At 40.6% G+C, this 15,216-nt stretch overlaps 1 protein-coding gene across 1 annotated transcript; it reads left to right on the forward strand.

Annotated features, from left to right (window-relative positions):
* The first annotated feature begins 1,305 nt into the window (after window positions 1–1,305).
* On the forward strand, window positions 1,306–4,117 carry LOC130103847 (zona pellucida sperm-binding protein 3-like). The gene is made up of 8 exons (XM_056270172.1): window positions 1,306–2,286; window positions 2,792–2,910; window positions 2,987–3,090; window positions 3,178–3,355; window positions 3,493–3,610; window positions 3,694–3,776; window positions 3,855–3,949; window positions 4,021–4,117. Exons 1-8 carry the CDS (start codon window positions 1,741–1,743, stop codon window positions 4,089–4,091), a joined length of 1,314 nt encoding a protein of 437 aa, XP_056126147.1. The 5' UTR covers window positions 1,306–1,740; the 3' UTR covers window positions 4,092–4,117.
* Window positions 4,118–15,216: the final 11,099 nt, after the last annotated feature.

Below are 15,216 nucleotides of genomic sequence, written 5' to 3' on the forward strand. Positions count from 1 at the left end.
CGATATCCAAAATATATACTTCATGTCGACCGGATCCTATTCTCCAGACCACATCACTATCATCATGCATTAACGAATTAAAGACCTGGCTCAACTCCAATTTTCTCAGTCTGAACTTGACTAAAACAGAAATATTAATCACTGGCCCTGCATCTCTAACAAAAAAATTAAGTAATATTCCCAGACTTGACCTTGAAGCTACATCAATAATTCCATCTGCCACTGTCAAAAACTTGGGTATCATTTTTGACCCTGCACTGACGTTCGACACTTACATTAATCAACTTTGTAAAGCATCCTTTTTTCATCTACGTCGTATTGCCAAACTCAGTGCCTATGTCAGCCCAAAAGACGCTGAAGCACTAGTACACGCGTTCATCACTTCTCGCCTCGACTATTGTAATGTTATTTTTTCTGGTCTACCAGCACACTCTATCTCACGCTTGCAATATATTCAAAACTCTGCCGCAAGACTATTAACTTACACCAAAAAAACTGCCCATATCACACCAATTCTGTTTAAACTGCACTGGCTACCCGTGTCATCACGTATCACTTACAAAATTCTTTTGCTCACCTTTAAGTCACTCAATGGTCTTGCTCCAGCCTATCTCTCTGACTTACTTTCTCCTCTTATTCCCCCTCGAACTCTGCGATCCTCTGGCTGTGAACTCCTATGTGAGCGGAGATCCCGTCTATCATCTATGGGTGGCAGGTATTTCTCTGTTATAGCCCCCAAGCTTTGGAACTCTCTTCCGTTGGCTCTCAGGACAACAACCACATTGCATGTATTTAAGTATAAACTCAAAACACATTTGTTTAACCAGTATTATCAGTCATGAAATGTTAATCTGACATAACACAGTCACAATGTTAACCTAGGTTCCAATAATTCTATTGCATCTTCACTCCAACTGCCCACTATGTTGTCTGTAATTAATGTTCGTTGCCCTGTTTTATTTTTGTATTGTAAATGTAATGTGATTTGCAACTGCAATCGCTCATTACTTGGACTGGGCAAATGCCCATTGTCTGTCTATCTATTTGTAAACTGCTTGTTATCTACTCTCAATGTGAAGCGTCCTTGAGCTTGGGAAAGGCGCTATATAAATTAAACTTATTAGTATTATTATTATACATGCAAAGCATGCGCTCTACCACTGAGCTACATCCCCTCATGGTGATAAGCGTGTTCTGTTACCTACATTTGCCTTTAAATAATAATTTATAGGTGATAAAGGTCAACACTGGAAGGCATATATATGCAGTTTCCTAGGTTCATGAAACAAGCAAAGAAAGTAATGAAAAGTTCCACATTGCTTGGAGATGTTGGGGATTGAACCCAGGAACTCATACATGCAAAGCATGCGCTCTACCACTGAGCTACATCCCCTGATTTAGCTGTTGTTTTTTTCTTGTTTAAATATTATTTTCTTTATGCAAGATAAAAAAGTCCAACATTGCTTGGAGATGCTGGGGATCAAAGACCGTAAATACTGTAGGTCATGTAAGTGGACAAGTGGTCAAGTACAAATACGGCAAGTGTGGCTATTTGGACAGGCGCATAAAAAATGTGCAGAGTGGTGCTTCCCCAAGATGCATACACTCTACAGGTCCAGAGGAGAATCAAGAATGATCAATTAAGGTAAAAGGGGTGGGGCCACCTTAACTCAAAGCTGTACAAAATGGCAAAGCCAAGCGCTGGTGTGTGTTGAGGTGTTTGTGTCAAAGTTTGTTAGGATGGGGTCCCTGAAAGTTGTCTTAGTGGTGGTTGCGATTGTTGCATTTGATCTGCCTGTTGTCTTGGGAAGTTTGAGGTACAGTCATAGTCCAAGAAGCATGGGACCAAAATCAGAGTCTGCTTCCAGAAGTCCTGCCCTTTCTCCTCTAGGGCTCTGGAACCCTTTGCAAGTGGCTTCTCAGTTTCAGAGTCCTTTGGGTCCCGGTTCCAAAAGCCTTGCACAGGAGCCTTTTGGCCTTCAGGAGAAGCAGCTGTTGCAGGGTCCAGTGAAGCCTTTGGATTGGAGGTATCCCATCGTTCCCGAGGTGCAGAGTGAGTTGGCGGTGGACTTTCAGTTGAGGCAACCCGTGACTCCCAGCAGCGTAGCGGTTCAATGTGGCGAGAACCGGGTTCTCGTAGAGGTCCAGCATGACTTTTTCAGCAATGGTCTGTTGATCCAGCCAACTGGTCTGTCTTTAGGTGGATGTCCTGTTGTTGGTCAGGATCCTGGGTCAAGAGTGCTCATCTTTGAGTATGAATTACAGGACTGCAACAGCGTGCTGATGGTAAGAACTGAAATCTTAATGGGTTATATGTGGCAGAGGACCTTTCAAGGAAAGTCAGTTCACTTGGTTCTACAATGCCAGCTAAGACCAAGTTCTATGTCTTTGAATGGGTAAATCCTGAATTTTCAATCTACTTGCCTTTAAATAACCCTTCAAACCAACATCTGATGTAAACTATCCCATAAATGGTATGAAAGGAGCTTAAGAAACCAGAACGATAAATCTTGTACACTTAATGGTGTTAAAGCTAGTTTTTACCCAGGAACTAGCAAAGAATGCATGTTCAATCCTAAGTGCATGTCTCCAAACCATTGACTATCTCTGGCAACACAGGAGCTTCTGAAGGCAGCTGTGGTGATGTGAATTTAATAATTGTTTTTTTTCCTCTCTTTTGAAATTCCACCATATTGCACAGTGCACCCTCTTATTCATAGACATATGAGTGCATGGTCTTGGTGTTTGTAAAGTCTTTGGGATGACCCTCTTGGTAACAATCTTTTTACAGATGAATGAGGATGAGCTTGTCTACACCTTCTCTCTTACCTACACCCCTGAGGCGCTTGCAGGTACTCCGATTACCCGAGCAGATGGTGCAATTGTTGGTGTTCAATGCCACTATCAAAGGTAGGGGATCTCTGTGACTTTCTGCACTTTCTCGTGCAACTGGGAGACAATTAATGAGTACTTTCATGAACCGCAGGCTCCAAAATGTAAGCAGTGATGCCTTGAGGCCAACATGGGTCCCTTATGCCTCAACAGAGGCTGGTGGAGAAGTCTTGCTGTTCTCCCTAAAGATCATGATGGGTTGGTACAGGTTTTCTTTCAATAAAATGTAACCTTTACCCTTGCTATTGTGGCTGTGCCTAAATTTTTTAATTTTTTTTTATGTAGATGATTGGTCCTATCAGAGGCCTTCATACTCCTATTTCCTGGGTGGTGTTATTAACATCGAGGCATCTGTAAAGCAGTACAATCATGTGCCTCTGCGTGTGTTTGTGGACCGCTGTGTGGCCACTCAAGCACCTGATGTGAACTCTCTTCCGAGATATTCCTTCATTGAGAATCACGGGTAAGGTCATGGCCCTTGACGTGGTAGGAGTGTTTAAGTTGCTTTTTGTAACCGTCACAATCATGGGTAAGGTCTAGTTGCTTGATGCTCTTCATTTGACCTTCATGAGTTGCTCTTTGTGATGGTTTTGTCGTCAGGTGTTTTGTGGATGCCAAGACTACAGCTTCCAGCTCCCGCTTCATGCCTCGGTCCCAGGTTGACAAGATCCAGTTCCAGCTGGAGGCGTTCATGTTCCAGGAGGGCAACAGTCCTTCTGTATGTACTATTAATATCATGAGTTAATTTGACTTCTCCTCCCATCTGCTTTGGTTTTGTGACTTGTCTGTCATCCCTTGCAGATCTACATAACATGTATTCTGAAGGCTACTATTGCTTCTGCACCCAGTGATGCTCAGCGCAAATCCTGTTCCTTTGCCAATGGGTAAGAGTTGTCTTTTTTGGGGGGTGTTTAAGATGACTTTTCTCATGTTGAAGGCTCCATGTCTTTGTTTTGTTGCAGGTGGTTTGCTGCAGATGGAAACGACCAAGTTTGTGGTTGTTGTGACTCAACATGTGGTCCTGATGGTGAATTTGCTGCTGCTTCTCCTTATGGAGGTTGGTAGCGTTTGCTCTTTCTAAGGTTGCTTTTGATTCAAGTGCTCTAACTTTGCTTTTCTTCTCTCTAGGCATTCAATGGGAAGGCAAGGCCTCACTTGGTCCTGTAATGGTTCAAGGGCAAAAGAGAGGTTCTCAATAAAACTGACAAATCAATCCTTGGTTGTACCTGACTTGTCATTTTGCTGCATGTCTGATTCAACTGCTTGTGACTTTGAAAAAGTGCCTCATTCTGCCAATGTTGTGAAACTGATATTCCATTAAACATGCAACCAAAGGGTTCCAGCAGGGCCGGCCCGAGGCATAAGCGAACTAAGCGGCTGCTTGGGGCCCCTTGGCCACCAGGGGGCCCCCCAATCGAGTCGAAAAATATTTTTTTTAGATGACTTAAACAAGTGACATAAGACACAAGACAAGAGAATTCAGATTTCATGATCAATATACCTCCCTACAACTGCTGCTGTGTCTGCCAGCGTTTAAGTCATGCGCATAATCTAGACCCCTCGCTCGTGCATAGACAATTCGTGCGCAACTGCGCATAGTTGCGGACTCACGGTAAAGCCATGTCACAAAGTTTCCCTCTGGTGCCAAAAATAGAACGAAGAAATTGACAGAGGAGAAAAAACGAGCAAGATAAAAGTATGTTTGCATGATTATTTACGGTATGTTGAGCAGCATTGAACCATTCCGATCTACGGCAAGCCCAGAGGGGAAAAATACATTGCATACACATATACAATGAGCGCCAGTAAATCATTACCGGTATTATAGTAACAGACTTTGTTGGATTCTGTCATGTACAATCCAACAAAGTCTGTTACAATAATAATAATAAAAAGATTTTGTGGACAGTTACACTGTATTCAGACAGTTGAGAAATAATATTTTTTTTTTACAGTTTTCAACAATTGTCATTGTTGAACCCTTGCTCTTATGTTTTTAATTTCTCAGTTGTCATTTTTTTAGCAAATAATTTATTTGATATGTTTTGAGACAGTTTGTTTTAAGGAGTTTCAAAGAGTTAGTAAAAGAGTAAAGTAAATAAATATTTAAGTAGGCTCTCTATTTTTTATTAAGTATTTATTTTGTATTTATACATAACCTCATTGTATTCATTTATAATGTATCATTATTGCGTGATATTTGTGTCAATAATCGTCAAGCACATGTGACTCCGTGTAGTGGAAGGGGGCCCCCAAATCAAATTCTGCTTAGGGCCCCCAAAAGGCTCGGGCCGGCTCTGGGTTCCAGAAGTGAATAACTTAACTTTCTCCATAGGGAATTTAAAATGAACACTTAAAAAAAAAAAAAAAAAAAAAAAAGACTGCTAGTGAAAGCTTGTGTTTAAGCTTTTGAAGCATTAGTTCGTTACAATTTGTTTAACAGAAGACTTCCGGGTGAAACTCATTAACACTGAGGAAATTAATTGGCTTTTCATTTGTACTATACACCCAAAGCACTTCACAATATCAGGGGATCTCTCCTCAACCACCACGTGTGCAGCATCCAGTTGGATGCAATGGCAGCCACAGTACAGCGGCGCCAGTGCACTCACCACACCAGCTATAGGTGGTGAGAAGAGAGTGATGGAGCCAATTCAGTGGATGGGGATTATAAGGAGGCCATGATTGGCAAGGGCCAATGGAGGGAATTTGTCCGGGACACCGGGGTTACACCCCTAACCTTTACGAGAAATGCCATGGGATTTTTAACCACTGAGTCAGGACTTCGGTTTAATGTCTTATCTGAAGGATGGTGTTCTTAATCTGGCAAAAAAAAATAATTCCAAAAGAGCTCTGCAGGGAAAACCTTATCCCATGAAGTACAGTGGGTGATGTAATTTAGTGTCTTTTACATGAACTAAGCTACACTCTAAAAAATGCTGGGGTTTTTTAACCCAAATTTGGGTCAAATATGAACAAACCCAATTGTTGGATGAAAAAAGGCAATTTATAAATTTAACCCAACAGCTGGGTTTGTCCAAAATTGGTTTGAAACAACCCAGTATTTTTTAGAGTGTACATCCACTTATGGTGATAAGTGTGTTCTGCTATTTACCTATGTCAAGTCATCTTCATTTATATACCGCTTTTAACAATGGAGATTGTTTCAAAGCAGCTTTACAGAGATAAACATACAATTTACGGTAACAGAGATTGTTTTGGCTTTATAGCGATTTTTGAATAATGTCACTTCCAGCTGAAGTTAGTTTTGATTGATTCACTTCCAGCAAAATGATCATTTGTTATTACATTAGGGGCCGCTAAGACGACGGCGTTCTCTCTAAACAAACTTTTAACGCGAACCTGTGACCTGATGGCGTTCACATGCGCATTAAAAATTGATTCTATAGTTATATTCGTTTGAATAAATGTGCGCAGGTTTGTAATTTTTGTAATTTCCCTGTGCCTTTAAGTAAAACATTTTAGGTGATGAAGGTCAACACTGGAATGCATACATATGTGTTCCGAGGTAACAAGCAAAGAAAGAAATGGAAAATTCCATATTGCTTGGAGATGCTGGGGATTGAACCCAGGACCTCATACATGCAAAGTATGCGCTCTACCACTGAGACACATCCCCTCATGGTGATAAGTGTGTTCTGGTCTGCTTTTGACTTAATAGACCAACATTGTTTGGAGATGTTGTGGATTGAACCCAGGAGCTCATACAAAGCATACAGTCTTCCACTGAGCTACATCCCCTGATTTAGCTACTGTTTTTTTCTTTTTTAAATATTATTTTCTTTATGCACGATGTATATGTGAGATATGCTTTTGACTTAAAAGACCAACATTGCTTGGAGATGCTGGGGATTGAACCCAGGACCTCATACATGGAAAGCGTGCGCTCTACCACTGAGCTACATCCCCTAATGATCATAAGTGTGTTCTGTTATTTACCCACATGTGCCTTTAACTGCTGTTATTTCAGTATAAGATATATTCTGAGAAATGTGTCAGTGTCCTCACATTAAAACGACGAGGCCTGTGATGGAAGTGTATACCTCAGTGGAGCTAAACACACACAGCAAATCACTGAGTTAGCAGGACTCATCTGTCATTCCTGATCATATAAATAGCTCTGACACTGTGGCAGGACAATTTAGTTTCCTGCGAGACGGATGGATTTAATTTAATCTACCTCAGCCAGTGTTGAGTCACATGACGAATCTTCACTCACGGTCAGCCTCTACAAACTCAGTTTCACAGGTGTTTTCTTCAGTCTGAATGGTCATGCAATCTTGTGATGTGGCTCTAGAAACAGACCGCAGACGAGCGATGCAATAGAAAAGACATAAGGAGTCACTGGATAATACACTATTGGGCATCACAAAACAAGTGCATGGTTATATTGTGCTGGGTATTTTATTGATTTTTAAGAACATAAATTCATAATGGGATTTAATATTACTTGGACCTTCCTTAGCTCCACCATTAACCCTCCCATATTGTTTTAATACTAATTATTAGTACTGGAACAAAACCTCTGTCAAAACTGTCAAAATATACATCTTTTTTTACAATTCTTTTTAAAGCTTATCCATTAAAAAATAAATAAAATGGTACATTGTAACACCAATTGTGTTCCGGGTCAATTTTGATGGTTTTATGTAGATTTTTTAAATCTGTTGGTTAGATTTGTCTCAAAATACTTTTGTAAATATATATTAAGGGTATATTTGATAGGGTATATCAAAACGCATTGACACTGCATTCCAGTAGTTGGCGATGTTACTTTTTATAAAAAAAACATCACTGTTTTCACAAATTCACGTTTTTGTAGTTTACATGCATGGAGACAATGATGTATCGGTTTCAAAAACTTGCACTTTGAAAACCATTTTCAAAAGATTGCATTTTCAGGCACCCAAAACGTTGTTGTCATGTAAATGAATGACCAGTTCTTTTATCACTGTAAAAAAAATATTTTTGGTTTAACTTTGGCTTAAAAAATTAAGTTACCTGATTGGCTTAAAGATCGGCTTGGCTTAGATCAGCAGAAACTCAAAATATTATGTTATCTGAACCACATTAAGTAAGTTGATTTGACAAAAGAAAAAAAAGTTGAGATAACAAATCATGAAAATATTTTTTACAGTAGAAAACAAACAAACACACTACAAACATACAAAATATTTGACTGACACAAGAAATAAACTATATATCTAATGAACTACAGCCCATGAAAAATGTATCATCACCATAAAAGAGAAAGTTTATGCACATACAATAATATAATAAAGTAAAATTACATACATTTACATTTAAAAATATATATATTTATGTTGTTTTGTTAGAAAAACAATGTGTGTGTTTCATAAATAGACTGTTTGTAAGCAGTTATAAGTGCAATTTAATGAAATCCATTGAATAATTCTCATATGTTCTTGTAAATTTCCATATAATAATAAGGTAAAATAAACTTTTACATGAATATTGAAAAAAAATCTTGCATCAGAGTGGTTTTGCTGGAATTTAAAAGTTGAGATTTGAAAGATTTCTGATTTTTTTTTAATTATTAAAAAGATAAATGTTGTAACAACATAGTAATAACACTGTAATATCTAAAACTTAGATTTTTTAAAATTCACAAATGCATTTATTAGATACAATATGAATTTAGGCATGTTTTATAAGCTCATGTTCCAACTGGTCAAAGCTGACCCAGGAATGCAAAAGGTGTTTTTAAATGCATTAAGAATGTTAAAAACCCATAGGATCTCCACTGGAAGGAGAAAGTGAGAGAGACTGTAGACCCAAAGAAAGATGCTAAGTCTCTAAGCAGCAGTGAAGGCAATGACCAGTCAGGGACAAAGAAACAATCAGACGTCTCCAAAGAACGGCAAAAGCTTCTGACTTTCCAGACGTTAAACACATCTTGCTTGTTTCCCAGGCAACATAAAGTGTTGATTATATTTCACAAGTTTGTATTTGGCAATGTTGCTTGTTCTCAGTGATTCCTTTGCCTCGTCTAGGAAAGATTAGTAAGAACACATTCAGATCGATATGTTGTTGTGTGTAAAGGTCGCAGTGAGCAGGTGAGTGGATCTGATACAGTGAAAGGTCAGTGATGACATAGCTTTTCCGCTTCACTTGCAAGGCTTGAACTGCCCAAAGCTTTTCCACTGTGAGTTCCATGTGAATATATCATTTAAAATATCATTTATTTATAGTTGGGAGATGGTGCCATTGTGTTTGGCAACACGTCTGTTGTTTCATCGTGCTGGTAGTTTAATAATGTTGCAATATAATGACATTTTTTTTAATCATCGGCAATCCTTGAAATAGATTAGATTTTTCAGGCTATGCCTAAAACTCACCTATTTAATCAGGCGTTTACAGTTCATTGATATCTTCAGTGTGGGCTTTACACCGTACAGCACTGATTGTTAATGTGTATTCATTGATTTTGTCTTTTAATGTCTTCTTTTGTGTCCAGCTGTTACACCGGCAGGCTGTAGTACCCAGTATATATATATCCATCTCCTACTGCTTTCCCATCATGCAACACTTTTTTCATAACCCATTGCCTACTTATCATGTTCTGATTACTTCCACCTGTGTGTTGTTGTCCCATTTACTCTTGCCTATTGAATCCATGGGATTTCAGTCATTCTTTGCAAAGTCTTGTATATATTACACTCCATTTCCGAGCATTTTCCTGGTTCCTTGTTTTTTTAATGCTCTGCCTGTTTTCTGGATTGCCCCTTTGCCTGTGTAAGCGGCATTTGAAATGAATGTACTGTGTTTTAGTTTGATAATGTATTGTATTTTATATTTTGCATTTGCAGGGTATTTTATGGTACTAAATTATATTTACGCTGTATTTATATCTAATTCACTTTTTGAGCATACCTGAAAATTTAATTTCCAACTTAAACTTGGTAAATCTTGAATGCTTTAGAGCACAGACTTAGGTCTGGTCTCCTTTAACTCTTAAAAAGGTTTTATAAAGTGAACTTTAAAAGTTGCAGAATTTTACATTATTGTTATGAAAAATGCACAAAAATACTTTAAATTTTTTTAATATAAACCTATAAACCATGAACCTAAACAAGTTGTGTTCCAAATTTGAGCTTGATATCTCAAAAAATGAGCTTTGAGACAGATTTTTTTTGGCCGCAGTACCAAAAGTTTTCACTAGATGAAATTCTCCCATTAATTTCCAATGTGCTCATTTTTGACCGCAAGAGCACAAGTGTGACTATTTTATTCAGGACCATTAAAGGAGAACTCCGGCGCAAAATGAACCTTTGGTCTAATTACACATTGTTACCTAGTCAACCGTTATCTGAGATTTGTTTTCATGATTATCGAATGTAAATAGTTTTATCTCTAAAAACAGTTTAGCCTATAAAGCTAGTATTACGCTAGTATATTGGGCATAGAGTAATGACAAATAAAAATCGCTTGTTAATAACAAGGCTCAAAATAGCCCCACACTAACACGGTAGCATAATGAGGGTCCCTACCTTCAAACCGAAGCATTGAGAACTTTGTAAGTGTCCAGACAGTTTAATAAGAAGATATTTTATACATACAGTCAACTTCGCGTATTCAGGCAGAAGCCATCTTTGAAAAGCAGTCTCTACCAGTCGATCTACGAACGCCGATCCAAGTGCGCTGGTGAGATGTGAACGAGCTATAAGTTGTGATAAGGTGAGCGCGAACAGCAGGCTTGGATCGGCGTTCGTAGATCGACTGGTAAAGGCTGTATTTCAAAGATGGCTTCTGCCTGTATACGCGAAGTTGACTGTATGTTTAAAATATCTTCTTATTAAACTGTCTGGACACTGACAAAGTTCTCAATGCTTCGGTTTGAAGGTAGGGACCCTCATTATGCTACCGTGTTAGTGTGGGGCTATTTTGAGCCTTGTTAGTGGTATTAACTAGCGATTTTTATTTGTCATTACTCTATGCCCAATATACTAGCGTTATACTAGCTTTATAGGCTAAACTGTTTTTAGAGATAAAACTATTTACATTCGATAATCATGAAAACAAATCTCAGATAACGGTTGACTAGGTAACAATGTGTAATTAGACCAAAGGTTCATTTTGCGCCGGAGTTCTCCTTTAAGTAGGACCATTCTAATGAAGTAAAAAAATTCTAAATCAAAACTAAACGTAAAATTTTTCAGTCAAAAACGACCAAAGAGTTAAATAAGTTTTAAATATTTCTTAAAGGTCCCGTTCTTCATTTTTTTTAAGCTTTGATTGTGTTTACAGTGTGCAATATAACATGTGTTCATGTTTCACGTGTAGAAAAACACAGTATTTTTTAGCATTTACTTATCTGTATACCTCTGTTTTCACTGTCCGAAAAACGGCCCGAAGACTTCCTTGTTCTATGAAGTCCCTCCTTCAGAAATACGTAACAAGTTCTGATTGTGCCAGCGGTTCCTGTGTTGTGATTCGACAGCAACTTATCGCACGTTGCCCGGAAAGGTCACGCCTCTTACCATAAATTGGAGATGCATGCGCAGCTGAAGTGCTTCTTATCCATGGGAGCACAACAAGACCACGCCCCCTTTTTTTGTGTATTCCTGTGGGCGGAGATTAGTCAAAAAACTGTTCTAGTTACGTCATTAAAAAAGGAAGTAGAGGGATGTAGTCCAAACCGGCCGTTCGCTGTATGATTTGAAAGGGGACTTCTGTTAAATAAAATATCTCGCTAGGCATTGAACTTTGAGCTTTATAATTTTACAGGTATTATTTATGCTTTAACAGCAACATTACACACTAACTAAAGTTTGAAAAATGGAATCGCGAAGAACGGGACCTTTAAATAAATTGGTAATAAAATGGACATCAAGGTGGAGAACCCATAATCATAGAGAACTATTTCAAATATTGGAAGGACAAATCTCTTTTAATGTGTCTTGCTCAGTAATAAAGATAGAAGTAAACAATAAAAAAACATTCTCAATAATATGACCATTTGTCTAGATGCAAAACTGTTAATGGACATTTGTTGTATTTACAGTAACAATTATAACCTATATTAATAAAATAATAATGATTCAATTGTTGCTATTAACTCCTGGCATTTTTGGGCTCTCACGCTGATGGATTGTTAAACTAAATTCCTTCAAATAGGCGCATTTACTCTCTCGATGAGCAAGGACAGAAGAACCCAAACCGCACAGATGATTATCTCTCCGCTGTTTAATTGCAGGTGTGTGAGTGTTTGTTCAAGTGCATGCAAACACTCTCATCAAGATTACAACCCCACCTTTCAGATTGATTTACAATTGCCTGGTTGTTCCTACTGTTACTGTAATGCGAGGACACATGCATGATTTACCAGCGTAATATCTGGAGCAGCAGTGTGAGGTAATGAACTGGAGGTGCATATGGAGCGAGGCTGTGTATGAAACGGGTCATTAGCAGAAAGCCTCCTGATGCAGTGAACGTGTAGAAAAAAAAAACAGGCATTACTGTAAAAGTGGCATCACATATGAGGATTTTCAGACATCTGATTTCGGATGTAACTCTTTCAAATACTGCACTGCTTGAAAACAATTTTCAGTCTTCATGGCATTTAAGTACTTGGATATAATTTGACATTGCAAACCAAAAATATTCTTCTGTGAAAAATGAAACCTTGTCCGAGCATCATGCTGTTTTAGGGATAGCTAGGGATAGCTACACTTTATTTCAATATTCCACTTTAGTCATTCTACCTTATATAACATTCTACTAACTATTCACCAGCATGGGACTATAGCTGACTATAAACTAGCTAGATCGCAAAATGAACATGACAGAAGTGGACGTTTGGTCACATTTGGTAATTTTGTGCACATCAATAATTCTGAACCAAACTTGATCATTATTTCACATAAAAAGAGAACACATACCAGCTTCCATTTACTATATCATTATATTATGACAGGAATAGACTAAACAACTCAATTAAGGCTTTTAAATCCAAAGGTTTAGACATTTAGAAAAATATTTATCTTATATGATTTGTCTAAGTTCTGTGTTGCCAAAAACAGTCAATTGTCATGTTTTCATTATCTTGATTTTTGGTTTCGTTTTCAAGGACTCTTTGTTTGCTTCTCTTTGTTTTCCTGCTTCTTTTTGTCCTGTGTTCCCGCTCATCTTTTGTTTTTGCTAGTAATTAGATCACACCTGTTGGCGTTTCAGTTCATTAGCATGTGTTTTTAAGCCCTTCAGTTTCCTCAATTATTTGTCTTTGTTACGTTGTTTATGCTTATTTGGATTGTTGGATTATATTGTTTTGTTTAATAAAGTTACTTTACTTTCTAAACTCTGCATCGTCTTCTTGGACCAAATCGTGACATAAATAGATTGACACGGACAACATCCAACCTTTTGGTTAAAACTAGGGATGCGTGATATATCAGTCACCATAGCCTCTCCTTGAACTGCCACCTAACGTGGTGGAGGGGTTTGAGTACCTGAATGACCCTAGGAGCCATGTTGTCCGGGGCTATATGCCCCTGGTAGGGTCTCCCAAGGCAAACAGGTCCTAGGCGACGGGTCAGACTAAGAGCTGTTCAAAAAACCCTTTATGAGTAAAATTAAATCGAGGACCGTGACGTCGCCCGGTATGGCGGAGCCGGGGCCCCACCCTGAACCAGGCCGGGGTTGGGGCTCAGCCCGAAGGAGCGGCATGGGGACGCCTTCCCGTTGGCTCACCACCTACAGGAGGAACCGTAAGGGGCCAGTGCTGAGAGGATCGGGCGGCAGTCGAAGGCGGGGGCCTCGACAACCCGATCCCTGGACACGGAAACTAGCTCTAGGGACGTGGAACGTCACCTCGTTGGCGGGGAAGGAGCCTGAGATTGTGTGTGAGGTTGAGAGGTTCCGACTAGAGATAGTCGGGATCACCTCTACGCACGGCTTGGGCTCCGGAACCACACTCCTTGAGAGAGGATGGACTCTTCACCACTCTGGAGTTGCCCATGGTGAGAGGCGGCGGGCTGGTGTGGGTTTGGTTATAACCCCCCAGCTCAGCCGCCATGTGTTGGAGTTTACCCCGGTGAACGAGAGGGTCATTTCCCTGCGCCTACAGGTCGGTGATAGGTCTCTCACTGTCGTGTGTGCCTACGGGCCAAACGGCAGTGCAGAGTACCCGGCCTTCTTGTGGTGTCTGGGAGGGGTGCTGGAAAGTGCTCCGACTGGGGACTCCACCGTTCTACTGAGGGACTTCAACGCCCACGTGGGCAATGACAGTGACACCTGGAGGGGCGTGATTGGGAGTTACGGCACCCCTGACCTGAACCCGAGCCGTGTTCAGTTATTGGACTTCTGTGCTAGTTACAGTTTGTCCATAACGAACACCATGTTCAAGCATAAGGGTGTCCATCAGTGCACGTGGCACCTAGGCCGTAGGTCGATGATCGACTTTGTGGTCGTTTCATCTGACCTACGGCCGTATGTCTTGGACACTCGGTTGAAAAGAGGAGCGGAGCTGTCAACTGATCACCACCTTGTGGTGAGTTGGATCCGATGGCGGGGGAGGAAGCTGGACAGACTCGGCAGACCCAAATGTACTGTGAGGGTCTGTTGAGAATGTTTGGCCGAGTCCCCTGTCAGAGAGATCTTCAATTCCCACCTCCGGCGGAGCTTCGACTGGACCCCGAGGGAGTCTGGAGATATTGAGTCCGAGTGGACCATGCTCTCCACCTCCATTGTCAACGCGGCCGCTCGGAGCTGTGGCCGTAAGGTTTCCGGTGCCTGTCGAGGCGGCAATCCCCCAACACGGTGGTGGACACCGGAAGTAAGGGACGCCGTCAAGCTAAAGAAGGAGTCCCATCAGGCCTATCTGGGTTGTGGGACTCCTGAGGCAGCTGACAGGTACCGGTAGGCCAAGCGGACTGCAGCCCTGGTGGTTGTGGAGGCAAAAAATCGGGCCTGGGAGGAGTTCGGTGAGGCCATGGAGAAGCACTATCGGTTGGCCTCAAAGACATTCTGGCAAACTGTCCGGCGCCTCAGGAGGGGGAAGCAGTGCCCTACCAACACTGTTTACAGTGGGGGTGGGCAGCTGTTGACCTCAACCTCAACGGACTGTGAAAGGAATACTTCGAAGATCTCCTCAAGCTGAAGTCAAAGAGGTAGTCAAGAAGCTCCTCGGTGGCAAGGCACCGGGGGCCCTGAGTACCTCAAGTCTCTGAATGTTGTGGGGCTGTCTTGGCTGACACGCCTTTGCAACATCGTCTGGTGTTCGGGGACAGTACCTCTGGACTTGCACACCGGGGTGGTGGTCCCTCTTTTTAAGAAGGGGACCAG

Source organism: Rhinichthys klamathensis, unplaced genomic scaffold (genome assembly GCF_029890125.1).
Source record: "Rhinichthys klamathensis goyatoka isolate OS25496 unplaced genomic scaffold, OSU_Roscu_1.1 h1tg000298l_1, whole genome shotgun sequence".
Lineage (NCBI taxonomy): Eukaryota > Metazoa > Chordata > Actinopteri > Cypriniformes > Leuciscidae > Rhinichthys > Rhinichthys klamathensis.

Bases quoted from the DNA above. Each gene is read 5' to 3' on its own strand.
- LOC130103847 (XM_056270172.1), top strand. From the start codon at position 1,741: ATGGGGTCCCTGAAAGTTGTCTTAGTGGTGGTTGCGATTGTTGCATTT. The intron at 2,287-2,791 runs GTAAGAACTGAA...ATCTTTTTACAG, and splicing joins ACTGCAACAGCGTGCTGATG to ATGAATGAGGATGAGCTTGT. The intron at 3,611-3,693 runs GTATGTACTATT...CATCCCTTGCAG, and splicing joins AGGAGGGCAACAGTCCTTCT to ATCTACATAACATGTATTCT.